At 53.4% G+C, this 27,763-nt stretch overlaps 1 protein-coding gene across 1 annotated transcript in view; it reads left to right on the plus strand.

Annotated features, from left to right (window-relative positions):
- The window catches only part of Grik4 (glutamate ionotropic receptor kainate type subunit 4), a 213,681-nt gene that overhangs the window by 163,554 nt on the left and 22,364 nt on the right, over positions 1 to 27,763 (plus strand). Inside the window, exons 13-14 of the mRNA XM_042683011.1 lie at positions 16,741 to 16,854; positions 26,227 to 26,336. Coding sequence (XP_042538945.1) covers positions 16,741 to 16,854; positions 26,227 to 26,336 — 224 coding nt within the window. The remainder of the gene's footprint in view (positions 1 to 16,740; positions 16,855 to 26,226; positions 26,337 to 27,763) is intronic.

The following is a 27,763-nucleotide window of genomic DNA, read 5'->3' on the forward strand; positions in this document are numbered from 1 at the left end:
TGAGATTCTCAAGGGAGAGAGGGTAAATAACAGGGGAAAGAGCTGCCTGGTCTGGAGAGCTGGTCACGTGGTGGTGGTGGTATTGCTCCCTAGCTTGTCGCCCCTTTTGTTGTTGTTGGTCATGAGGCCTGAACTGGGCCTGAGCACTGTCCCTCCGCTCTTCAGTTCAAGGCTAATGCTCTGCCACTTGAGCCACAGCACCACTTCTGGCTTTTTCTGCTTATGTGGTGCTGAGGAATCGAACCCAGGGCCTCATGCATGCAAGGCAAGTGCTCTTACCACTGAGCCACCTTCCCAGCCCCGGTTGTCTCCCTTTTGCTACCCTGCAGTGACAGCCCAAGGGCCACGGGGTACTTGGACCATGCTGTACGTTTTCAGGGTAAATTCAGAGACTTCATTAGAATGCAAGTGATTGTCACCAAATGTCCATCTTCTGATAGCTGAGAGCAAGGATAGAGGAAGTTCTTCCAGGGGGACATCTCTTGTTTCCTGTGTACACACTATTAACAACTATAACCTATAATTAAATCAGGGCTAATTCACTGTCCATGGTTCTGCTGTGGATTTTCAATTGTGGAGGGGGGCGGGGAGAGAATGGGGATCCAATGCAGGAAATACAGACCTTTGGTTCTTGGTGTGACCTTGACCTTGACCTTTCTCATCTCTGTACTTTTAGTGGTGAAAGGAGCATCTTTGGTCTCCCCAGTGGGTGCCGATGTGTGCCCAACTTCACACGCAGCACCCCTGACCTGCCAATGCATGCCCAACTTCACACGCAGCACCCCTGACCTCCCAAACAGACTGTTTTGCGTCTTTTCCCCACTTCACACAGGAGCAACCTAAAACTCAGGGAGTTCAGTGGCTTGTTCAAAGCCACACAGCATGAGACAGGGCGAGATCTTAAAGCCCACCCCTGTATTGAGCTCTAATCACGTGCAGCAGTACGATGTTTTGGCCAACATCTGGTGATGTGTGTGACGGTTCCTTACAATTCTATTCAGGGGTGATGTCATGGCCGTCTTAGTTTATCTAAGGGCTCTGTGACATGTGCGCTGTGGTGAAGCAGCCCGTGGCTGTAACCTTTCATAGGCACCAAACTTGGAGTGTAAGATGCAAACTTTAAAATCCCAGTCTTTGAGCACAGACGCATGACTGAAGGTGCTAAGAAGGGAGTGTGTGACCCCGGGCTGTGAGTTCTGTCCGGATGGGAGCTCTATGAGAGGTGTTTAAGAGCGGAGGTGCTCGGGCGTTTCCGGGGCAGTGTGGGCAGTGTTCTTGATACCGCGGTGGGGAAAACAATGGTCTTTACCAGAGTGTGAGCCACACTGTGAGCCACGAGGAGGGACTCAAGACCACAGTGAGCTGCTGCAGAAGCGCGGCCTTGCTCACAGAGAGAATTAGCAAAGGGAGGCCGATGGTCGAGTCAACCAGGAGGCCGCAGGAGGCCCAGGGAGCGCAGGAAGGACATCCCAAGGGGTGGGGATGGCAGGTGGGGCCTTCAGGGGAGCCCCTAGAGTCTCTGAACCGCAGACCTGCCCTGGGTGGAGGCCCAGGCTTCTGCAGACGGGGACTCCTTTCTCCACAGCCCCAGGCCCCCTCCTGCGTGTTCCTGTTGCCACTGCCAAGGCTGAGCCAGGTGGGGAGTCCGAGGCAGCTGGGAGACCAGGCTTCCTCCCGACTCCCTAGGACCTGGTTCCTCGGCCCCATCGAGCAGCTGGGGCCCAGCCCAGTGACTGGGGATGGAGGAGCCAGGGCTCAGCCCTCTGCTTGTTAGCTCCTCATGAGCCCTGACATGGACCCGCAGGGGAGAGGCGCCCGGGCCTCACGAACGTGGGGCTCCATACGGAGTGGCTTGGATAACCAGACAGGATCTTGTCTTCAGCAAAGACAAACTGTGTGGGGAGGATCTCATCAAAACCTGGAGACACGGTGTAATTAACTAATTTGTTCATTAAATCAGTAGTTATTGAACGCTTCCCATCTTGTAGACATGAGCGGGGAGCGGAGGAGGAGCCATGGGATAGGGAGCGAGTCCTCGGGACAGAGCACGGCCGCTTTGCCCCGAGGCCCTGTTCTTTGACCCTTCTAGGTGAACCGGCTGCCTCCCGATGCTCCTCTTCCTGTCCCAGCACAGAGAATGAAATAAAGCCCATTGTCAGCCAACAGTGGAGCGTGGAAATCGTTGCTTACATCAGCCACGGTTTCTTCTTGGGGTCCCGGGCTTCGGTGCCAGCCTTAAGGTTCTCCTTTGGGTCTGGGCTGCTCCTTGGGAGCTGCACGTGTGGAACTTGGGTGGGGTAAGGCTCCCCTGGCGGGGGGGGGGGGGGGGGTTAGGGCGTGAGTCAGGAATGAGGCACTGGGCTGGGTGAGGCCTGGGCTGCCCACCCTGCGTCCCTGGACAAAGAATGAGGTCAGCACAGCATCAGAGAGGGCGGCCAGTGTTAGGGGTCCCCCAAGGAAGGACCTTGGTACTCACGTCTTTGGAGAGGGATGAGGGCAGCCACTGCCTTTTTCTGTAGAGGAAGGACAGAGGACAGACAGACAGTCCTAGAGCCTTGATCTGTCATCACTGACCGCCTCTGATGGTGACCAGGACACATGGCCCATTGGGACGGTACAGATGGACAGGCAGGGGGCGGGAGGCAGGGCAGGGGGAGGGCAGCCTCTCCCCCAAGGCTGAGTCGGAGCGGAGGATGAAGCTCCCGATTTGGGGGACATCAGTTTGTATTTGTTCCACCCAGACCAGCTTCACGGTACACCTTTGAGTCCTGCTTGGAGGAAGCACGGGCACCCCACCAAGAGAGCCCCATCTAGCCTCGAAGCACTCTGTTGCCACTCAGCTCCGCGCTGGCTGAATGGCACGTTTAGGTTCAAAGAGAAAAGGGCTTCGGGAGGCTTAGATTGGAGGCTCATAAGCCCTGGATGTCACACTGCTCTTACCAATGACATTTTGATTAATTGAGTGGAGATGAAGCTGGAATGCCTCCTCCGACGTCCCCTCCTGGGAAGGGACTTGGCCAGAGACCTGGTGAGGGTGGCTTTCCGGGGCCTCAGTCCACTGGAAAGATGTGCACAGTTACTTTGCTGAAGTCAAAAAACAACTAGTCCTCTGGGGTCTCTTTTCACCTTGAAGCCAGAGGCTTTTGACCGCAAATAGGTCATAGAATTTTACTCAGCATTCCTTAAAATAGAGTAGCTGATCTAGAGATCCAAGCAGAGTTACCTCTTCCCCACATGGCAGCAGTGTTCCGGGAAGGGGGTGAATGTGGCTTGTCTTCACCTTTTTCCCTTGTGGTCACTCCTTTGCTTACTTCATTCAGGTGCTTTTTGTGTGGCAGGAGGCTGAGGGGGAGCAGTGTTGAAGTTCAGACCCGGGGCCTCCACTCACTGGGCTTGCTTGTTTGCTCAGCTGGTGTGTTACCACTTGAGTCATGCCCATAGCATGGCTTTTGGTTGCTTATTTTGGAGGTGGAGTCTTGTGGACCATTCTGCCTTGGGCTGGCTCTGCATCACGATCCTGGGAGTTCATCCAGCGACTCACCTTGCCACGATAATTCCCACCTTCCCTGCCGAGTGCCAGCTGTCTGGGGAGTGAGCGGGGGGTGGGGGGGGCCTGCAAAGGAAATGAGAATGTGTTCATTAAAACACCTGAAGCCTTCGAGGAGATGAGCTTGCTACCAGGCAGAAGACAGGTAGTGGGAACAGATTTGTGGGAAGGGCAGAGAAGGAGCAACACGGTCTTGATGGCTTCCAAGAGCACCTTGACCCCCGTTCCCACCTGCAGGGTAGAGGCCCAGGACATCTCCTGCAGCCTCGGCCACGCACTGGGCTCTGGTCTGAAGTCACGCATGCGTTTACCAGCTCTGTTCAGCAAACAGGGACTGAGCATCCGCCTTGCTCCTCAAAGGGCATTCTCATTTGCCACCTTAAGGATCTTATTCCTGGAACTAAGACCTGACCCGTGCAGCTGATGTGCATCCTGCCTTTGACCGATGGCTGTATTAATTCAGCATTAGATGAAACAAGACCCCATCCCTACTTTCACAGAACTCTTATTCTGTCTGCACGGCACCTTGGAGTACAGTTGTGTAGGCGTGTACTGTCTAAGGGGTGAACACAGCTTGAAACCAAGCCCTTCCTCTGCTGCCCAGCCCAGCATGCGCTCTGGTGTGGGATGGGATCCACCTGTAGACTTGCTTCCTGAAAAGATAACCTTTGGCTTACCAGGCCCTGTGCCCAACAATCTGCTGGGAGAGTCCATTTTTATCATTCGTACAAAGGCCTCAATTCTGTTGTCTTGGGTATTAAAATAGTAGGAGGCCATTGCAATGAAATATATGCAAAATAGGATCAGGTTCGGAATTCTGTTGGAACCCACCCAGAGAAGGAAGGCAGGTTGGAGGCAGGCAGGCAGGCAAGCCTTCAAAGCAGCGCGAAGGAAATTGCAGCAATTGTTTATTAAATACCTGCTGCCCGCCAGGCATTTATTACACATCACATCTTCCCTGCAAAACAATCTCATAAGATGAATATTATTCACATTTCATAATGAAGAAGCCCAGCTTAATTTTGGCTTACCGGAGAGGCTAACTCAGGTCACCCAGCTAACAAGTGATTGATCTGGAATTCACAGCCAAGTCCATCCACATCAAAGCCCACGGCCATTCTAGCACACGGAGATGCCTCCAAGCCGTGCAGCAGTCAGGTTGACCTTGATGGACGAGTCAGAATGTGGCAAGCAACAAGAGGGAACGAGTTGCAGGCAGAGGGAAATGTGCGGAGTATGTACGGGACACATTTAAGGAACGTGAATTGTTCACTGTGGCCACATCAGAGGCTGAGGGACATCTGCCAGCTGCTCAAGGTGACCTTGATGAGACAGAGTCCAGCCAGGTTATGAAGGTCATCATAGAGCATGGTGAGGAGCTGGGACTGAGTTCTAAAGGTAGGGAAGCCACTGGAGGTTTTTCAACAGAGGAGCCGTAGGAGTCTATCTTGGATGTTGGAATAAACTAGCCAAGTGGTTCTCGAAGTGTGGCCTTTGAAGTGTCAGCATCACCTTGAACTTGTCACAAATCCAGACTTGAGGTCCTTCCAGACGTACCGAACCAGATACTTAAGGTAGGGATGTCAGTTTGCAATTGAACAGGTGATTCTGATGTTTGCTGGAGTTTGAGAACTTCTGATCCCCAGTCCAGTTAGAGCTGGAGAACACTGACCTCCAGTTCAGCTGGGGTTTGAGAATGCAGATGGATGGATGGGTGGATGGATGGGTGGGTGGATGGGTGGACGGATGGATAGATGGATGGGTGGATGTGTGGATAGATGGATGTGTGGATGGATGGATGGAGGAAGTAGGGGAGAAAGAGAAGAAGAATAACTTTCATTTATTATTGCCTCTAATTTAAATATTAGAAAACCAAGGCTTGGAAGTTTAAGAAATTCATGCAAGGTCATGTGGCTGGGAAGTGGCAACGCTAAGGTTCAGACTCGGATTGACCTCCAGTGTATTTTACCTGCTGGGCCAAGCCCACCCTATGTGTTCTTGACCCAGTGGGGCAGGACCTTCGTCATCAGATCCTGCACTGTGGCTCCCTGTGCAGCCCCGAAGCCCGGCCCTCTTGTCCCTCCCTTTCCTGTGAATGAAGATCCCTGCTTCCACTTGTGCCCCTTTCTGCTGTCCTTGGCCACCCCTGGCCAAAAGGGCTGGCGGTGTTCCACCCGCCTGTGTGTTGCGTGGCCTTTCCGACTCCTGGTCGCTGGCCAGCATTGTTGCTCCCTGGGAGACTGATTCACACACTTGTTTTGTTTGGTTTTCTGGTGAGCTTTGGCTTTCTGAGAGCATGGGTGGGTGGCCAGTCTGGAGTGGCCATGCCAGGGGGCTGTTTCGGTAGTGACAGAGGCAGCTGTCTGGAGTCCACAGGGCTGCCCCAGGTGCAGGACTCTGGCATCGCCCCCGAGCCCCTCCAGTGAGCCTCTGCCCGGCGGGGCCGGCCAGCAGCAGAAGGAAGGCTGTGAGCGAGCAGGCAGGCCAGTGGACAGGCAGGCCAGTGAACAGGCAGGCCAGTGGACAGGCAGGCCAGTGGACAGGCAGGCCAGTGGACAGGCAGGCCAGTGGACAGGTGCTGCTCAGCAGGGCACGGGTGGCTCTTACCAGGCAGGTCCCTACCCAGTCCAGGAGACATCAGAGCCACCTGCAAGTCCCAGATGGCAGCAGAACCAGACCAGAGGCCCGGCTGGCTTCCAGAGGGGGACACGTGTGACACATGGGTAGGAGAGCAAGACAGAGCGCTCATGTGGTCCGTGAGCTCACCAGCTGGCAGGCGGGGTCAGCCTGGCCGGACAGAACCAAGTAGTGGGAGCTGAACTTTCCAAACCCCACAGGCAGAATGAAGCAGCCCAGAAGCCAAGGCCAAGGTCTCTGCCCCGGGCAGGAAGAACAGAAGAATGTGGGTGCCAGGATCAACCCTGGTATCCGACTGAGAATAATGCATGTCGGTAGTATCAGAATGAGGGATGAGCTTTTGTGAAGCTGTGCTCCGCCTGGCACATTAGCTCCTTTACCTCATAGCTATTCCAGGAAGGAGAAACTGGTACCATTCATACTTCACTCAGGAGAAGATAAACTCAGAGAGGCTAAGTAACTTCCCAAGGTCATACAGAACCCCAGGACTCTCTGATGCTTTTTGGCCTATCGTCAGGTTCTGGGGGTGGAGGTGTTCACAGGAAATGCAGCGAGCATTGCTGTTGAATCTGGAGTCAACTGGCCCCCTTCATTTCGGGTTCTAGGCCCCCTCTAGGGTGGGGGGTAGCCAGCCCTGCGGGGTGCCTGTGGCTCCCAGGGGGGCGGCCAGGCTCCCTCAGGGCTCAGCGTGGATCTTGAAGCAGATGGAGCTGCTCCTCTGGGACTTTCACAGTCTGCTTAGCTGTTTAGACTGAACAAGTGAGCGTCGGGGCTCTTCTCTATCCAAGTGCCAATTCAGCCAGCTTAAATCGCGCAGCTGTTCATTGCACCCCTTCTTGCATTAGATGCCACCCAGGTCTTAGGCAGAGATGCCCAGGAGACACCCATCTGTGGCTGCCACAGGTGTGTGTGGGAGCCGAGCGCTGTCCCGCCATCCGGGGGTCTTCCCACAGGATCACAGGGTGCTCCACCAACTCCCACATGGGTGAATCATTTGACCTCTTTAAAGAGCATGTTCACTGAATTAGACATGTTTGTGGGCACTTGGGGCTCACACTTACAATCTTAGCTACTCAGGAGACTGAGACCTAAGGATCTTGGTTCAAAGCCAGCCCAGGGAAGGAAAGACCATGAGACTCTTCAGTTAACCACCAAAATGTTGGAACTGGAGCTGTGGCTCAAGTGGTAGTGTTAGCCTTGAGCAGAATGCTAAAGGACAGCTCCTAGGGCCTGAATTCAAGTCCTAGGACTATTACACACACACACACACACACACACACACGTACAGAAACCACACACCTTCATCCTCCAGGAAGAGTGGCCAGGGGGTTCCCCTTGTCTCTCACCGGCTTCTGCAAAAGACCCTAGAGATCCCTGGGAAAATGTCCTGCTGCCCTTTGAGATGCTGTGAGTCCTGCATGTACCAATCAGCAACGAGGAAAGGGCCAAGTGCTCCCCAAGTGGGGATCTGATTGGCTGGCTCCTTGCTCCCTTCTGGGTGCAGTAGGACAGCTTAAGGGCTGTTCTCTGAGGCAGGGCAGAGTGGGAAGAAGTTGGAGGGGATTTGTGGGCAGGGAGTAAAGCGGGAAAGGGCCGCGGGGAAGCGTCTAGAGGTTCTTTATGGCTGTCAGCAATGCTTCTAGCCATTGGTGATACTTGATTTTACCCGACAAACACAGCCCTAATAACAGGCCTGTGAATCACACCATTCCTAATTACAGACCTGACAAGTGGGAAGGGAAATGAAGGATAGTACTGCGATCCCGTGGCACCGTCAGATTCCTGAGGCAGTGGAGGCTGCCTGCCCAAGCGTGCTTCACAGGCCCGAGCGGGCCTGGAGCCCTTCACCTTGTGACAGGTGGCAGGCTGGCATGACCAGGGCAGAGCGAGCCCTGATCACGAGTCCAGGGCTGCAGGATTGGACCTCACAGGGGCCTGTGAGCCTTTCTCGGCGTCGGATCCCCCCCTCGCAGCCTTGTAGTCCTTACCCAGGAGGGGTGAGGGATCCCCTAGACCCCAGAGGGGAGACCCCAGGTAGAGATTGTCACAGGACCCTGTTGGTGCATGATCTGGGGTGACTGCATTGATTGCTTGGTGAGCGGAATGGATGTGTCATCTTAATACTCGGGCTTCTGTTTCTTCCCTCTGTGTGATGCGCGCGTTGGAGATCATTCCTCAGAAAATCCCATGTGGGATGTCGACCGTGGAAGTGGTGGCAGGAGGAAGAAAAGGCCATCTCCGTGGGGTATCACTGCGTCCTGTAACCTGCCCCAAACCCAGACTCCCGACTCCCCCTCCGTTTTACATTTCGACCACGTAAACACTCTGTGGCATGTATAATACACATTGATTTTCCAATCATGAGATTTCTCTGCACCCTCTTCAACAATCTATAGTGAACTTTCTGAAACGATCGTTTTTAAATAAAATTGACGTTAGCCCTTTCCGCAGCTCACGCCTCGGTGGCACTTCCGCAGCTCACGCCTCGGTGGCACTTCCGGGCGCTGTCACTGTCCTCATCGGATCCCACAGCATGTGCTATTGCTCTCTCCGTGTTCTAGAGGTGGGGATAGGTGAGGCACGTGTCCTGTGAGTGGCTGAGCTGGCCCTCGGGTGTGCGTGTAACAGCAGGACACTCTCCCCCACCTGCTCCCTGCTTGACAGCCGAGGTGGGAAAACTGACCACGCTCCTAACAGACCCATCCGGTGGTTCATGTCCTCGTGCCCCGCTGATGACAAATGTTTATTTGGTGAGATGAGAGGCCCTGGCCCCTCAAACTCGTCCTCTTCATGACCCACGGGTGGAAAGGTCAGCGGACAGGGCCGTCTCAGATCATAATTCGTGCGTGAAGGTTGGGTCATGGGATGATGAACTGGAGGTCAGGACTGGGCACACCTGGCTTCTTTTTTGAAATAGAATCTCTCTGGCTTTTGTCCAGTGTGTGGCTTCAAACTTTGGTCCTTTTATCTCCGCTAAGGACATAGCTAAGATTGCAGGGTGAGCCTTCTGTTCTTGGTCCCTCAAACCATTTGAAAGAATAGGTTTCCCAGATGTCACCAGACTTCCAGTGAGGTCCAGGTCCTGAAAGAGTAAGTCGGTGGCATGGGGAAGAACGGCACTGTTGCCTTCAAGAGAGCTCTCTGAAGGGCAGGTGTGGGACTCGGGCTCTGTGTGCACACGCCCTTGGCACTATACCCACTTTATAGATGTGGCATGATAGCATCTCCGTACTTAGCTGGCAGATGGCACACTGGGATTCAAACACGCTGCTGTCTGCCCCCCACGGGGCAAGGTCAGCAAAGCGGAGCTCCTGAACCAGCACGGACTTCCGTGTCCCTCCCTCTCCCTCACGGTGGCTCATGAATTCCTTCTCTCTGTAGCTCCAGATCGCTCTCAAAAGCCGCCCTCCCCGGCTACCGACACAGCCCTGTGCTGAACCTAGTGAATATTTCATGGAGATTTTAATTTAACTCTAACGGAATTCATCCAACCCTGAGAATAGACTGTCACCTCAAGAAATACCACCGGGAAGGGAAGCGCTTGGACTTGCCAGGGGCATCACCTTTCCCTGAGAATGCTGATGCTCCTCTTGGCCGCCAGTCGGGTGAACCCTGCAGGCGGGGGCTGGCATCGGCCTGTGGTCTCTCAGCAGGACCCCGAGAGGGGCAGCAGGTGATCGTTTGGAGCTCGGGGAGTAGGGCTGGGCTGAGGGCGTGGGCGGGAGGGTCAGCACTGGTGACTAGTGGCATGTCCTTGTCTCCATTTCTGGTTTGGGAAGGAGGGAGAGGAGGCAGGGGGCTTTGCATTCATCTCCGGACACCAGACGTTCTACAGGTGCCGTGGGCAGGGTGGGCGGGTGCAATGGGCAGACAGCAGGCGATCAGGCATGGCTTTCCCCAGGCGTGCTATTCAGAAATCCAAGCGATGACTCCTGCCGAGGGACCAAGGAGCCCAGAGGGGGAATGAGGGTCCTTGGTGCCTCTCAGCTCACGGGTCTGTGACCCCTAGGAGTCGCCAGCTCCCTGGGCATCGCTGGGCAGGAGCAGGAAGGGAGGGAGAAAGGCTCACAGCAGAAGACCAGCACGGTCAGATAGTCTCATTTGAGGTGGGCTGAGGTACCTGTGGGAGCTGCTCAGCCTGGGATCTGGAGAAGATTTGCAAGTGGCTCCTGGAGCTCTGTGGGGTGTGGAGCCTGGTTCCAGCTGGCTGCTGCCCAGGGCCTGGGGGAGAAAGGGTGAGGAGGGGGCAAGTGAGAGGGGCGCCCTCTAGTGGGGAGTGTGACTCCTCACGTCCTGAGGCTGGCAGGTGAGGTGGGGCTAGGCTAGGCTAGCCCAGATTGGGGGCAGGAGGACGGAGGGGGAGAATACTTCCTCTTTAGACCTTGAACTGTTGGCAGACCTACTGTGCACCCACTTGGGGAAAAGGTCACTTGGAACAACGCACAGTAAGAAAGCAACGTCCACAGTCCTGAGACTGAAGCTAGTTCTTCCCATGCCCTGGCTGTGTGAACATGAGCAAATGATGAACCTCTCTGGGCCTCTCTGTAAAATGTAAGCCAATGGCAATTAAAAAAAAAACTGGATAGGTGATGGAGGTTTTTCTTGCATTTTTTGCCAGTCCTGGGGCTCATACTCAGGGCCTGGGCACTGTCCCTGAGCCTCTTTGTGCTCAAGGATAATTCTCTACCACCTGAGCCCACCACCATTTCTGGCTTTTTCTGAGTTTACTGGAGATAACAGTCTCATGAACTTTTCCTTCCCAGGCCAGTTTCAGACTGCGATCCTCAGATCTCAGCCTCCTGAGTAGCTAGGATTACCAGCATGAGCCACCAGAGCCGGTCTTAGGTTTATGTTTATAAAAGACTAAAGGGAACGAAGCAGTAAGATATGCAGATACGCACAGGAGAGCCAAGGGCAAGGACGGCAACGGTGGTAAGAGCTGGCGTTTGTTCAGAGCGAGGAGCGTGGCGTGAGTAGCTGTAATCGGCACGCGGGGCCCATCAGGGTCACAACTGTTATGGTCACAGAATGGAGTCACAAAGCGAAGGATGCCCAGCTTCAAAGCTGGAACCAGAGTCCGGCCCCTGAGCTAACACGAGGCTGGGTAACAAGCTGTGTCTTCTCTCTGCTGACCGTGGAGAGGCTGGGGGCGGGGAGGGGTGTCTATTCCTGGAAAGACGATCAAGAGGGGAAAACTATGGATGGAGTCTTGGAGCGGGTTGCAGGAAATGCAAGTGTAGCGACGATCTGGGTGCATTAGAGGGTCAGTTGCAGGACAGCGCTGGGGGGGGGGCAGGCCTGAGCTCCCAGCAGGGCCTGACTCCCAGCCACGCCCCCCTCCAGTGGGAATTCCAGGTCTTTCTTTGGTGTACTGCGGTGTGAGCCACGCCTCCAGCCCCCTTTGCTTCGGTTATTTTTAAGATGAGTGGCTTTATGCCAAGGCTGACTGGAGCTGACATCTGCCCACCTGGGCCTCCCAGTGTGGCTGGGATGCCGGCTACGGGCCTGTGGCCTCTGCACCTAGCTGCTGCCCCCCCGCCCCCCCCCCCCGCATGGCTGGAATGGCAGGTGTGCACTGCTGCACACAGCCATTGATTGAGATGGAGTCTTTCCAACTTTTGAACTGAGATTCCCCCGTCTTCAATTCCTACGTAGCCAGGATTACAGGCTGGAGCTGCTGTGCCCAGCACCGTTGGTTTGTTAAAGGAAGAAGGACACAGTGAGATCGTCTCAGTGCAGAAGTGAATGTTGCTAGAAGAATGCCAACGAGCGTGGTTTATGCAGCACCTGTTACGGGGCTGGCCCTGTGGCTGGTGGTGATGCGTATTCTCTCAGCGTTGAAAGGACTCCCCAGGTGACCGTTAATATCCCAGTTTGTAATGAGAAAATAGGTGTAGAGGTGACAGACCAGTGGTGGTCTGTGGGGAGGCAGGGCCGGCCCAGGCTCTTGGCCTTATTCAGGAGGCCTGCAGGGGTGTGAGCCGGGGTCAGGGCGGTGCTACCAAAGGTCACCCCCCACCTGCCGGCCACAGCTGCCCTGGGGGGAGTTAAGGTGTGGGGATCACTGCCAAGTGCAGCTGTGTATGTGGCAAGGACACAAGGACCACGGTGAGGATCACGCTTTCCAGTTTGTTCCAGAATATAACCTCACAAGACGAACTCCCTCCCTCTGAGCCTTCTCATTGGCTCAGGTGCCGGTTGGCTGTGCAGCCAGTGCTAGCTCCAATCTGGTCTTTGAAAGACTTCAGAGCTTTCTGGTGGTTCTTCAAGGCATCGCACCTCTGATCCCTGCTGCCACTCCAGCCTCTTCCCTGGCTGCTCCCTGGGTCCTGTGGGTGAGCAGCCATTTTGATCGCCTTCCAGCCTCTGGAAGGTATTGAGCATCCCTCTGCCTCAGGGCCTTGACACCTGCCGATCCTTCCACTGAGAGTGTTCACCTGCTGATTCCTGCTCAGGTGACTGAGTCTCATCTTGGGAAGGGCTCCAGGGCCCCCCACACACCCCGACTCTGTCCAACTCCGCTCTGACCTTCTTCCAACCGCAGACACAGGCGGTATATTTTGACAGTTTGTGTCCACCTCCCTCTCGGGACACTGGGCCCTGACTGTGTTTGTTTTCCCTGCGGCTGGTGCAAGATGGAGACAGAAAGGGACTCCAGGTAGCAGAGAGCACTGAAGAGGAGGGCCAGGGCTTCTGCAGGCATCTGCTACCGCCTTGAGCGCCCACAGGCCAGGCCAGACGCAGCATGGCAGCACCCGCCCCTGCACACCCCCCCCCCCCCAGGCTCGGCACACTGGTGCCACCCGGGCCCAAATCCTCCCTGCTCCCTGGGAAAGCCTGGCTTGCCTGGCATCTGCGAGTCATCCCCGCCCCGCCCCTGGCCCGGCCTGTCACTGCCCCGCGTCCTGTCAGCGACTGCAATAACTCCGGCTCTCGGGAGACAATTACCTCGAATGAAGGCTTCCAGGGATGCGCAGTACAATCCTGTTCTGTGTCGCGTTTCCTCATTCTGATGGAGCCTCCCAGAGCTTTCCAGAGTTAAATAACACAATTACGGAGTTAAATAAATGGCAGCAAAAAGAAAAGAAAGGGAAAAAAATGGGGGAATGGAGGTGTTTTGAGCCCCAGCAGCGGTGAAACCAGACAGGTGGACGCAGTGCTAGCAAAGGAGAGGGCCACCCCCCCCACCCCTACCCCCCCACCCCCCCACGGAGGGGCGGCCAGAGGGGCCAGGAGAAGCTGGGTGTGGGAGGGGCGTGGGCAGGGGAGAGCGTAAAACGCTGGGAAGGAAGAGGCATGCGAGCTGGGGGCAGGAAGGGGCTGAACACGGGCGCAGTGAGCTTCTGGACCCCCCTCCAGACCTGCTGCCAGCTCACTGCCAGCCAGACGTCACCTCCAGAGGCCTGTGTGGACATGACCACCAATGTCCCCGTCCATCATCGTCACCAGGGTCATACCCCGTGCCAGAGCACACCCGTGTCACCACCAGGGACGAGGGACATGTGCAGAGCTCCAGCCTTTCCTGGTCTCCCGGCAGACTCTGCCCGGCCGTGCTGCCGGTGCTTCTAGATTCCTAGCCCCAGGGTTCAGCGCCAAGCTCCTCACGGGGTCCCTCTGCATGGGTCCCCCTAAAGTGCGCTGCCTGCCTGGGGCCTCCAGTAGCCGCACGCCATTCTCCTTGTGTGTCTGCGCCCTGCTGCTGAGTGCTGCCATCTTTGCAAGCAGATAGGGCCCTGATGATGGGAAGCGAAGTGCTGTGGCCTCCAGCCAGGCAAGGCTGGGGAGGGCCAGATGGGGCCGGACGGGGCCAGGCAGGGCTGGACAGGGCCGGATGGGACCAGGCAGGGCTGGGCAGGGCCAGATGGGGCCGGATGGGGCCAGGCAGGGCTGGACTGGGCCAGACTGAGCCAGGCAGGGCTGGGCAGGGCCGGACAGGGCTGGGCAGGGCCAGGCAGGGCTGGACAGGGCTGGGCAGGGCTGGGCAGGACTGGACAGGGCTGGACTGGGCCAGGCAGGGCTGGGCAGAGGCAGGGAGGTCTTTTAGCTGGAAACCAGATTAGCAACCTCCAGTTGAGCTCCAGACACCATTCCAGAGGGCTGGGAGCTCTGACAGCACAAAACCACTGGTGTCCGGTCCACCACGCGTTCCCCTGGTCAGCACTGCCATCCCAGCGAGTGGACCAGAGGGCCGAAGGCGTTGGATGGGTTTCCATGGCGCCAGCCATTGCTAGCGCTCATTCAGCCCCAGCCCCGGGGCTTGTTGCTTCCCCTCCGAAGGCGGCTGTATGGCATAATGTCTTTTTAACTAAGGTAAAAGAAAATGAGTGCACATGTTCAGGAATAGTCTGATTCTGTGTGATTGTTACAGACACCCCGGGGTGCACTGAAACCAAGGGAGATAATTACTCTTCTATGCTGAGTCAATTAAATGTAAAAAAAAAAAAATCCAAAACAACAAAACCCACCAAACTTCCACGGTTTCTAAATGCAAGCTTCTCGCTGCCCCTTCTCTTCCCCGGGCACCAGGGATGGAGAGAGAGCCCTGGGATCAGAATCAGTCGGGTGAGGCCCCCCAGCACGGACAGCGAATCTCATTTAGCGCAGTGTGGCGATGTGTGTGCCTCTCTGAGTGGGGTTCACGCTGGCCCAGAGCCTGTCGGCATCTCATCCGCCTGTGTCTGGGAAAGACCCCAGTCACAGGATCATAGGATCCAGCCCGTTTCTAGCTCTCCCCCCCCCCCCTTTCTCCATCTGGACATATGGAATTGTTTTGGCATGCATACTCTCATTGTTGGCCAACTTCTATAAACTCATAAAATGATCTCCAAATTCCAATCCGAAGTTTGCCCTTTGTAGAGGAAAGCTGAGTGTGGGAGAAGGAAGTTTGAGGACAGTGTTTACTTGCCTAATTGATTTGGATCCTGAAAACATAAATAAATAGATCACCAGAGAAGGGACCAGATGCTATGTGTAGCATTTGTTAATGCTATTTTATGTTTTGATTTTCTTAACCTTTTCCTTCAGTTCCTTCCTTTCCATTTCTGTAACTCTTTTTTGGTGTGTTTTTGTTTGCTTTTGCAATATGGGGATTCAGACTCAAGGCCTCGTGCTTGTTAGGCAAGTACTGTACCAACTGTTACCCCCCCCCTCCTCCCCCCTACGCACACACCTTTTTTTTTTGTCTTCGTAGGTTATCTCAGAGTCTCATGCCCTTCCCCCACAAAAAAAGCAGGCCTCAGATCTCAGTCCTCCTCCCTGGGGCCTCCTGAGTAGTAGAGATATTCATGTTCTTCCACTTCCTCTCCTCCCCATGGGTCTCAGGCTCAGCTGACTCCAGACTGTGGCATGCTGGTCCTCCAGGCCTGGCACCACCCTGCTGGGTGGCATTGTGTTCACTTGTGTTGCTGCGTACTTCTGTGGGCTCACAGTCAGTGCCAGCATCTGAGAAGCTGAGGTTCTAAGAGAAACCCTCTAGGAAACCCCCGGCAAATGAAGGGGCTGACGGGCTTGGCATCAGCCCCTCTGCCGCCCTTCTCCCCTGGAGGACAGACATGAGCCCTCGTTTGGAGTAATGCAGAATGAGCCCCTCACGGCTTCCCTTCTTTATGAAAAACGTTATCTGAATGTATGTCGTGTAAGGGCCGCTTGACTTTCCAAGGCTTTGTTCGCCTGTGTTGGATCACATGATTGATTCAGGAGCCGGGGCATGAGTTGAAAATGGAGGACTGGGGTTGAGAGGTAGACGACACCGCGATCTGCCAGTAGAGTCCATCCTTCCTGTTCGGGAATCGTTATTTCCTTGGGAGCGGCTAAGGCCCAGCGTGTCCACCCCTGGTTTCTTTGCCATGGTTTTCCAGGCCAGAATCCCATCAGAAGCGGGCACTTGGGGTATGCGAGCAGGAGGCAAGGAAGGGGGCCAGGGAGCCCTTCACCGCAAAGCCTGGCTGTTCCACAGACCCTGCAGCAGAGACGAGGCCCTTCGTGATTCCTCCTCATCTGCCACCTCTCCTGCCCTCTAAGTGGCCGGCAGCCAGGAGGCCGGAATCCCAGCCCTAGTTCTGGCAAGGATGGGGCCAGCCTTGTCACCCTGATATCCAAGCCCATCTCCTCCATGGGAAATAACTGTGGCTTCTCGTTTCTGAGGCGCCAGCATTTTATTCTCCACCCCCACCCCCAGTACCTTACCACCCAGGCCCCAGCAAAGTCAGACCAAGGAAGCCAACAATTATGCTGCAATAAGAGGCTTCAATCTGGAGACCCCAGGAGGCTGCAGGCTGCCCCCTGCCCTCCCCCCTGCCCCCTCCCCCACTGCTACCCCAGGACATTTGAGACTGGGTCTCAATATGCTGGTCCCTCCCACTTCTATCACCCATGTCCCAAGAGAGCCATCTCATCATCCTTCCCAGCGTGACCATCCAGATGTGAGCTCTGCTGGTCTGTCAGGGCCAGGCCGGCCAGCTGCAGTCCCCGCTCCTCAGCAGGGTGCCCTGGGTCCCAGATGCTGCGCCCTGGCCGCACACAACCACCGGCTGATGCGTTTTCTCTGTTCCTCGCAGAAAGCAGACCTGGCCGTGGCCGGCCTCACCATCACTTCCGAACGGGAGAAGGTGATCGATTTCTCCAAACCCTTCATGACGCTGGGGATTAGCATTCTTTACCGAGTTCATATGGTAAGAGACTGATTTTATGAGCAGTTATGTCATTAAAGTTATTTGCATGCAAACACTGCGTTTTATGGTAATAATGAATGACTCACAGAAATATTTGGATTTCAAGACTTAAATGCAAATGTGTTGGGCTATTTTTTTTCCCTCCCCATCCGCCGTGAGAACGTGTGGAGAGGAGGGCTGGAAAAAGCTGTACTTGCGAGTGTGCTGGTACACTTTGCTTCTTCATCTGCACGAGAATAGGCAAGCAGGATGGGTCGCGCTTGGCGGCCCGTGGGGTGGTGACTGACCTCTCTGGTCACTTGGCTTCCTTCTAGAGACAGGACCCCCGTGCCCGTAAAAGTCTTCCCCACACGCTCCAGGAGGTCCCTGCTGCCCAGCCCATGCTTCTCCCCTTGGCCATGTATGTGATCAGGGATTGCAGACTCCTCCTTTTCTTGATTGTTTGTTCTGAGCCCTACAGAGCAGATCTAATTAATTCCAGCTAGACCTAGCCTGTTGCATTCCCTCGTAAAAATTAAAAGAAAAGGGGAAGCTATGTCTAGCTAGATTGGCCAGAGTGACTGTCAAAATGAGTCTATGAAAACACATCACCGGCAGCTGAGGATGGAGCTGGGTTGGGGGGGGGGGGGGGGGAGGAGAGAGTAGGGGAGAAAGTGGCCTCCACCCAGGAGGTCATTGTTCTGTTGTTGGTTAATCATGGCTGACTTCTAGTTTATTCATCTTACCAGTTCTGACTCATTCTGTAAGGCACTCGAGGCCCGCTTGTACCTAGTGCAGGGCAGGACCTGGTGTCCAGCCTCCTGGCTCTGGAACGGTGGTCTGGGCCCTGGTTACCTCTGCACTCACTGGGCAGTTCCCCAGCCACTGCCTCCCACCTCTCACCACCCACCCTGCCTGAGGACAGTCCAAGGGCACCAGCACACACAGCCTTTCTCCAGGCTTCCCGGCCATGGCCGGCTGCACACCCACAAGCAGGCTCGGGCCTGGATGTCCTGATCAGCACAGAGGGAGCTGCAGCCTGGCTGCTGGCCGTCTGCAGCCATGGGGCTGGAGCAGCTGACGGTTGTCAGTCTGCCCACCGACAACATCTGTTCTCGGGCTTCTCCGTGTCTGGGCCACCTCGGCCCTGAGTAGCATTGCTAGCCACATCTACACCCCAAGTCTCCACCTGTGCACCTAGGCCCAGTGGTTCCTATCAGCCACCAACCCACACCCGTGTATACTCCCTTGTGTCCTTCCCAGGATATTAAGTTTGGGGCCAACTTGTCTAGGCTAAGTCAGCCACTAGTCTAGTTGCCACGATGAAGGTATTTTGGAGATTGACTAGTGTCCATCCTGCATTGACTTCAAGGAAGGAGATTACCCTCAAGACGGTGAGTGGCCTTCTCCAGGCAGGTGAGGGCTGTAAGAGAAAATGCTCAGGTTTCTTCGAAGAGGAGTTCTTCCCATGGCCGGAACAGATCCTGCCTGAGTTTCCAGCCTGCTGCCATTTTGAACTTAACAGCTCCCATAATCATGTGAGCCAATTCCTAGATAGATGGATAGATAGATAGATAGATAGATGCATAGACAGAGTGATAGAGTGATGGATAAAGTGATGATAGGTAAGTGATAGAGTGATAGATGGATGGATATACATTTATATATATATAGAGAGAGAGAGAGAGAAAGGGGGGATGGATGTAGATAGCTGTAGATAGAGATTCCTTTCCCACTGGGTTGTGTGGCCTCCAGTCTTGTCAGGACTCCTTCCTTTCTCTGGGCTCCTCTTGGAGGCCCCGATATGCCACGTAGCTGCTCAGATCTGATTTATAACGGAGCCAAACGGAGTGAAAAATGAGTGCTGGCATGAGCAGTTTACGCTGAGCACGACTGACAGTTTATGCATTTATTCAACAAATATTTATCGAGTGCATTCTGTGTGTGAGGCACTGTGCTTCGAAAGTATCAAAAAGTCAGCTCGGGAGAGAACAAACCTGAACTGACTAACACAGAGGAGATCAGGTGAAAACGAGTCGGAAATGAGCCCCACTATAACTGACACAGACGTCTTAGCAGAATGGCTAATGCGAAGGTCTAGACAGGCAGAGATCGCCGGGGCTTAAATCCAAGGTGACTTAGAGGAGTTAATATGACAGTGCCCAGTTAATGACATTAAGTGAAGGGTGTTCATTATGTCATGAGTTTTCTCTGCTCGATGGCCATCTTTCAACAAAAGCATGGTTACTTTGATGTCATTTATACCTTAGAAGGACCTAGCTTTATGTCAGATCACCTGATGGATGACACCCTGTGACCAAAAATGAGCATCCAGTGATGATTAAATCCATGTGCAAGAGAAGTTAACACACAGGAGTTATTTATTTATTTATATTTTGGGTGGTACAGGAATTGATTTCAGGGTCTCCCTCAGTGCATCTCTGAAGCCTAAAGCTGGCAAGAGATAACTTGTGAATTTCCCACCCTCTAAGATGATCTGTCGTGAACATGGGTTATCAAGAGTGGACTAGGAACTAGTCTCCTTCCCTTCATCAGGAGATAATCTGTTTCTGCTCAAGGAGTCTGTAGGACCAGCACAAGAATAGCATCTTTCTCTGTTTACCACTTACTCCCTGAGCAGGCTGGCCAAGGAGCCTGGCTTTTGGTATTCATTACTAGCGATCTGTGTACTTTGTAAAGCAAGGAAGGGAAGGAGAGAAAGGGAGAGAGGAAGGAGAAAGAGGACCGAGGTGAACAAGAGTCACAAAGGACTTTGTGGTCAATGCGCCCCATCTTTTCCCCTACCTGAACCGCACTAAGCCCAAAGAACCAAGGTTTCTGTTAGCAAGCCCTGCAGCATTAGCATCTAAGAATAGATTGACGTGTTTCCCCCCCTGTCATTCACCCACATTGATCTTGAGAACAAAAAGAGCTGGGACCAGGGAGACCAGGTACCTCTTCTGCTCAGGCCAGGCCATAGCTGCCACTGAAACTCAAAGCTCGCTGGCTCATTCCTCTCCAGCGGCCCTCATCCTGCCTCAGTGTCACATCCACTGAGAACGCATTGCGATCCCTGGCTGGGGCCAGGCGTGCTTCTAGAACTGCGCCGGTAGCCCAGCCTTTCGAATCCAGAACTTCTTGTGGTGTTTGCTCCAAGGATGAGAGCTGAGCGATAGGACCTCTGAAGTTCAAGACTCTTGATGTCCCTGGCAAATTAACTTATTTCTTCCTTACTGGGAAGGTTAGCATTTAATATAATGGTATATCTCCCAGGGCATTTTGCGTTTGAGGGTTTTATGGTATTGATGCAGACAGTGAGGCTCTCAGTTGTGTATGAGTAGAGGAGAGAGAAGAGCAGAGGAAAACAAAAAAGAAAAGAAGTTGTATTTGACATTAGAGTAGATCATGTCATTTTCTGTCCTTTTTCCCTCCCTGCCGCAGCAATTTGCCTAATGATGTTTTGCTCAGACTAATAGTAAAATAAGTGTGTATTCCTGTAGCACAGCCTGACTGGCGTGGCAAGGAATCATTCTGGGTGCATCACACGCCGACCTGGGATTCAACACTTGGCCCAGAGAATTCCCTCTGTGTGAATAAATCTCATCTGAATAATTTAGTGCCGGCTTCTTCGGAGAGACTGGGTAGATGTGGAAGGTATTTGTCTGTTGACTAATAGCTGGTGATTTATGAAGCACTTCCCGCGCAGGCTCTGGGTCAGTTCAGCCGTGGCCGGGCAGGTGGGTAAGGCTCATCGTGAAGACGCCGAGCACTGCAAGCCGCGTCAGGGCAGTGGGGAGAGGGCAGGCCACGCCGGGGTGCTGTGGCATTGATGCCAGATTTTCTGTCTCCCTGTCTCAAACACATCCAACTTCCTGTCTTCCTGGGAAAGTGCCTTTGCCAGTGTCTCTGCCATGCGTGAGATGATCTTTCAGGAGCCTCTGAGGATACAATCCCTGATCCCCGCTAGGGGATACCACGCCAGTCAGAGTATCCAAGGCTCCCTGGAAAATAGAAACATACCATTTCTGGCAGTTCTGTCCCGTTCCGCCTTTCATGAACAAAAGACGTCCTGCTCTCTTCTTTAACTCAGCTTGAGTCTTCTTGCTCAAGAAAAGCAAATGAAAAAAAAAAATGAGTCGGTGATTAAAAAGTGAGCAAGAAGTAAATGCCAACAGTAAATTAATGAATGCGTGGCATTGCTGCATTTATTACCTGTTTTGTTTTGTTTTTTTTTTCTCCAAAGATCTGTTTCATTTCAGAAAGACTGTCTAGGAAAATGGAGAGCATTGCTAAGTAAACCAGTGAATCATTTCTAATGCTGCTTAATACTCTGTTATAAAGAAATAGAAAATGAATAGGATTCTATTCCTTAAAGTTAAGTAACATGATAGCTCGTCTAATGGAAATATGGGTCCCTGTATATGGAATTGTTTTAAAATTAGTTATTTATTGAGACCTGAGAAGCTTCAGGTGTCTTAACATTATTTTAGTAATGCTCATGTTCACCTCTCATGGGATAGTAGGGGTCCATTTGATAAAACAAAATGGCATTCGAGGGCTGAGTGGCTTGCAAGTCAAGGTCAGTGCCAAGAGAAGAACTCAGGTTTCCTCCCGTGCGGTTTCCAACCCACAAAGTGAAAATATGTATGCTAGCATATGGGTTATATAGGCCACAAACCATCTGGGTGTTTTTAATGTGGAGAAGCACTAATTGCTTGTCTCCGATTTCCTCTTGGAGTCAGAGGTAGGGTACATGCTAAGTCAACATATGCAAAACAACTCGGTGGGTGGGCTGGGGGGGGGCATGCTCCGACAGTGGAGTAAGAAATGCTCCCTTCAATCTCCTTTCCCAAGAGTCACAGAGAGACTGTTTCCTTCCCTCTTCAGCCCCAGCAAGCATTCTGGGGACCTCTGACCACCGCTGGCAGTAGGCTCTTTAACAAGAAACCTCTAGGCATTGTCATTGTGTCTGGAAGACCGTCAAAAGCACACAGAAGACACCGACAGCCCTCTGTCATTGCTGTTGTAGGGCTGGGCTGAGGCCTAGAGAGAAAGAGTGAGCGTCGGGACTCGATGTCTGAGAAGTGACGGCGATGTCCTTTGCCCGTGTGCCAGTCCGGGAGAACTTGCCACACACCTGGCCACGGTGCCAGTGACTTACTTGGAAACATTGAGGCGGAACAGAGTTCTGAAGATTGCAGCAACTGTGTCCCGGGAGCCATCTTTCCGAGACGGACATCTACGATAGCCCTGATTGGTTCCTTAGAGCGTCCGGCAGCGCTCTTTTGATGCATGAATTATAACCCCTGGAAACTCCAGGAGTTATATACAGAAAGCGACTCTAGCCAGAGGGCATTCACCATCAACCCCGACATAATACCTGCCACCACAGGACCAAAAAAAAAAAGGTATTTCTTACCCACTGCAGGACTTCAAAAGGTAGTTCCCTCCTGTGTCACAAGCCATCTCTTCTCCCTCTTCATTGGACAGAAAAGAAGCATGTGCACATAGAGCCGTAGCTATCTGTTAACATGTTCAGTCCTCAAAACAACCCTGTGAGGGTTTTGTTATTACCCACATGTTGCAAAAAAAGAAACAGAGACACAGAGATTAAATAACTTGGCCCAGCATCACACCACTTATAAGTGGTAGAGCCAAGACATCCTGAGCGGCGTGGCTGCAGTCTGTGTTTTAATCTACTTCGTGTCCTCCTTGACCTGCTCCAGTGTCCCCATGCATCTGGCTTGACTGGGAGAAAGCAATTTCATTCCTATTATAAGATAATAATACTTTACCTCACCTGGAGTGAAGTGTCAGTGCGTTTGCAAGTAGGTTCTTAAGGACAAGAGAAGCTCTTTGCATGGAAGAGGAGTTCAGTGCACACATCAGGGCTGTATGGAAAGTCATAAAGACCCTGTCAGTCAAAGGACCTCCCCCAGCATGCTACGATCACAGTCAGCTGGTAGCCAGCCTTTGGTTTCTTGTTCCACCACAGAGCATCAAGGATGCTAATCCTGGTGTAGTCAGTCTGAAGTTTGGTCCCAAAGCCCCGGGCATCTACTGCCATCTAATTTTCAATTCTACCAGCAGCGCTTGACCTCTCCCTGGCATTGGGGCATGGATCGAGGGCTATCTCTCTATAGAGACATGTATAAAACACCAATTATCTGCTTCCAAAGTGGCTGTGTTTTACCAGAAGGTACAGACCCAACTTGCAGTCAGCAGTTATATTGATTGTATAAATCAATACAGATGCCCATAAATACCAGAGTCAAAAGAAATGACGATGAAGATAAATAATCCGTAACACTTACGAGTCCTTTAAGAGGTTGGAAGGATCGAGGAGGTGGAGATTCTGGGGACACTGGGGAGAAGTCTTGGGATGAACGAGGGAGTTTCTGAGCGCAAGTTGCAACGATTTAAGAGGAGAGGAAGACTTGGTACAGATGGTATTCGAGTGGAGTATGGCATGCTGATGGCCCAGCTTGATGAATGAACACTAGAGAAACCAAAGCCATCACCAGCGATTTGAGCGATGCACTTACCCACCCTGAGTCTCAGTTATTCCATCTGCCAGCCGGGAAAATGAAGTCTGGAAGTCAAGAGAACATAGTGAAGAAAAGTATCCCCATCGTACATCTTTTGGGGCTTCCAGAAAACCTATTATTTGGGAGAAATGCCTGTGGCACGTGACGCCTGATTTTCTCAAGTGCCAGTAACTCAGGTGTCCTTTGGGAAGGAAGCAGTCGAAAGCATCCACACAGGCAAAATGGTAAGTGTGCAGAATCTCTCAAGGAACATTCGTCTCCTCTGCATCATGTCAGCCTAAGCCATGGTAGCATAAGCCCAGGCCTAACTCTCAATGGACTGCCTGGCCCTTGTACCTCTGGCTGGCGTCAGCCAATCACATATGCGATCAGAGGTTGCCTCAACAATAGGACTGTTAGGTTCCTAGTGGAGCTGTGTTTAAGTCTAGGTCCTTGTTTGTGCAATGGTTTATAACCTGGGTCTCCTCAATTGTGTTTTTTGTTTCCCCGCGGTTATGTATCATCCCTTATCACCTATAACCAAATATGGCAGCTTTAAATAGGGCTGTCATTTTCCTCGATTTCCCTCATTGTGATATAATCAGGTATAGATTTCTGGCATTGAACCGCTAATGGGGTTTCAGATTTAGAAAGCAACAATAAAAGATGTTGTTTTCCTCTCGCTATCTCACAGTTCAAACACAGGGAAAAAACAGTCCCGAGTGACAGGGCACAGAGAATTCAGGTCCATCTGCCCAGAGAACATCTGGGGCTAAGGAAGACCCCCAGAATGGACCAAGCTAGTGCTTTCTACTGCAGGGGGTCTGTAGGCAGGATCTGCCCCTTTGTCTCCTTCCAGACTCTCCGTAATGGGTTCGTGGTGCTCTGTCTTCCTGCGTCTGCCGCTGGCTCTTGGTATGATGCAGAAGACATGGTCAGCCTGTGATCGATACTGGATTGACCACAGCAGGGCCTCTGATTCCACTGCTCTTGTGTCCTGTGTTTCCTGTTGGAAATTTGACATAATGGTGGGACCAGACATGCCCAAATGTCTGTTCCCTTCCTTTGATGACTGGGCTTCCTTCCTCAAGGATTTTCACAAGATTCTGTGCAGATCAGCACACCTGCATGCACCACAGGGATGATGCTTGCAGGTGGTTTTGTTGGACTCGTCCCTAGCTCAAGTCACGCTGGGAAAGAAAACCTGCCTCAGAGAGATCACCTGAGAGGTGGCTGCTGTGTTGCTGAATGGCCATGAGGCCCCCAGTAAATGCCCCCCTCTCCCCGCCCTGGCAGAGGGTGAGCTGTTGATATCCTTTGCCTCCCCTGAGCTGTGGTCTGGAGGGGGAAAGGAAATCCGTTTCCCAGGTGCGAGAGGAATGGATTCTTTGAGAAGGGATGGAAAGCCATCCAGAAGAGCAGGGGGAACCACCCAGGACTGGGACCCTGTGGACAAGAGGGGGATCTGCAGAGCGGTGTCTCTCCACCTGCTCCGTGTGCAGCCTTGGGAGCGGCAGTGTCACATCTCGCCTCCTATGAAATCTGCTACTGGATCAGTTTAGCGCAGCATTGGCAGAAGGGGTTCCCATCAGTGGTTTTTTTTCTCTAGTATTTGCATGAAATACCTAGATACTGATAGTAAGTTGTTCCAATGACGGATAGAATCATGAACTTGAAGGCTTACCTGTTCGTGGAATACCTGAGCTTCACACCAACTTCCAGTCTCCTCCATGGACCTCCTGGGATCCAGAGACCATAACATGGTAGTGTTTTCCACTCTGAGCGGTCCTTGGCACCATCTGGCCCAGTAGTTTCATGGTTTTGGAAAGGGCAAGCCAAGGACAAGACGGAGGCCTGGGTCAGGGATGGGAAGAACACACCTCATGTACAATGGCGCCCGCCACTCCACTCTGCAGGTGTCAGATCACCGGGTCATTTACAAAGCTAGACGTGTTTATTTTCCTGTGCAGTCTCCTCATTGTTCAATACTGGGAACTATTACAAAACACTGGCCAACAGACGAAGTCAGTCTGTGGGCTCTGTGATCCTTAGACTTCCCGTGGGATTTATTTTTTTCTGATCTAGTCCAATTCCAATTGAGGCTAGATAGGATCAGGGACTTACCCAAGACCATACAGCTAAAGATGGAGCAGATGCCTCGCCTGTGCTGCTCATTCATTCCCTTTGCTTTCCTGTGAACGAGGGTGGGCCCTTGGCACCCGGGCTCCGCCCCTGGCCCCATCCTCCGGTGGTGCACGTCTGTGGGCGCGTTCTCACACGCACATGCGAGGCCAGGATGGGCCTTGGCCTTCGAGTCAACACAATGAGTGTTTGGGTCCTAGGTCTTCTACTTGACAGCTGTGTGACCTAAGAAACATCTTGACTGCTTTGGACTCTGTTTATTCCATTGGTAAAACGAACCTAAGAGAAGATGCCTTCCCAGCCTGTTTCCAGGCCTGCTGAGGACGCCTCACTGTGTGTGAGATGATCTCGCAAGAAAAGATCCCAGATGCCTGTGGCATTAGCACACTTGTGGGAAAGATGCGGGGGTCAAAGAGGGATGCCGAGGTCAGATGCCCAGAGCTCAGAGATGCTCCAGAGCCCATCCGTGCTGCCCCAAGAATACCGTGGTGCAGCCGGGGTAGACAGGGCTGCTCTGCTTGTTGGATGCAAACCTCCCTCTCCTAGGAACTGGTCCGCCACCCAATCTGTGAGCTCAGAGTTCGGAGCAGCCCCCGCTAGACCTTCATCCCCAATCAGCCAAAGAAATCTAGATCCAAACCCATACTCTCCAGACGCCCTGCCCTGCCCTAAGCCATTTTGACTGACAGTGTGTGGTGAATCTTGTCTTCATTTCCATTTCTAGGGTCGCAGACCTGGCTATTTCTCCTTCCTGGACCCCTTTTCTCCAGGCGTCTGGCTCTTCATGCTTCTCGCCTATCTGGCTGTCAGCTGCGTCCTCTTCCTCGTGGCTAGGTACGCTCTGCTCCCCGTGCCTGTCCTCACACCGCCACCTCGTGTCCACATCTGGGAACTGCATGGGGCAGGGGTGGGAGGAGGAGAGGGCAGTTGAAAAGACCTTGGTGCCAAATGGGAGGGATGGGAGAGGAGCTCGGGACCTGAAATGCTGTCTGCCCAGCTGTCGACTTAACACTGCCCATCCATCTGGCTGCATGTACCATCCCTAATGTGCATGACCCAGACAGGAACACTTGTCTCAATTTGCTTCTGCACCCCTGCCTCCTGCCCCTTGCCCGTCTCCATCTCCCCCCCTCCAGCCACCTTCCCTGCCCCCCCTCTCCCCATCATTTGTGTAGGAGCCTTGGGAAAGAGGGGAGACAGTGAAGTGGTAGGAAAATCACTCTGATTAAGCACTGTGCATTTGGCTGCCCTGGAAGCAGTCCTTGCCAGGACCTGCCACAAAATGCTGAATGACAAGAAACAGAGCCTGCAAATCCAGAGGGGCGGGGTGGGACCCGAGGCTGCGGTGACACCGGCCAGGGAGAATGCTCTTCTGCAGAGCCAGGATTGGCCCCCGAAAACACAGCTGTCCCGTTTGAAAACGTCAGTGGAGGGAGCAGGTGGCAAGGGTGCTGGATGATCAGGGTTGAGCTGAGACACATGGTCAGGACAGACTGGGGAGAATACACTTCCCCTGTCCCCCAGAGGCTGGGGACTGACCCAAGCCCTCTGGGAGATGCCCAGGAGCCTCCCGAACCTGTGGCTTCCCACTGATGTCCATGGCTGTTGGTGTCTGAGCCTGTTATGGGCCATCGGTCCAGCCTGGGCTTTGGGATCGCTGACTCCCTCCCCAGGAGCAGAGCCAGCCCTAGTGGCTCCCACGCTGCTCCCTCACATCCCTCACCTTACTACAGTGGACCACCTGTTAGGGGAGAGCAGAGAACAGCTCAGGAAATGCTTCTAGAAGTCTGGCGGGACTCGGTTGCAAGTGATAGCGGGGTTCCCCCTCCCCAGTGCATTCTCTCTGCAGGCAGTGTGTTCTTTTCATGGATGGGGAGGGACACATGCTCCACTTAGCAGAGGCAGCAACATGTCCGGAGCCCCAGTGACTCTCAGGGTACTAACCCCCTGTGAGCCCCTGTCTTGCCCAATGGGGCTGAATCACTCTGTGGGTACCTCTTCCCAGAGAGATGGAGGTCAAGATCCAAAACTGTCATCAGCCACCCAGCAAAGAACGGCCATGGTCACCAACCGTTAGTCTTCTCCGGCTCTGCGTTTGCAGCTGAGGTGCCACCTACCCCCTGGGGCCCGTAGGCATTGCCACTGCCAACGATCTGTTGTCAGTGACAGCTGGCGAGGTGCCGGAGCTCGCAGGCTGTCTGACACTTACGCTCTCCACTTCGCAGTGCTGTCTGCCACCACTTGCAGGAAGCTGTCGGCAT

The sequence above is a fragment of the Dipodomys spectabilis genome, unplaced genomic scaffold (genome assembly GCF_019054845.1).
Source record: "Dipodomys spectabilis isolate Male_0828 unplaced genomic scaffold, ASM1905484v1 ptg000076l, whole genome shotgun sequence".
Classification (NCBI taxonomy): Eukaryota; Metazoa; Chordata; class Mammalia; order Rodentia; family Heteromyidae; genus Dipodomys; species Dipodomys spectabilis.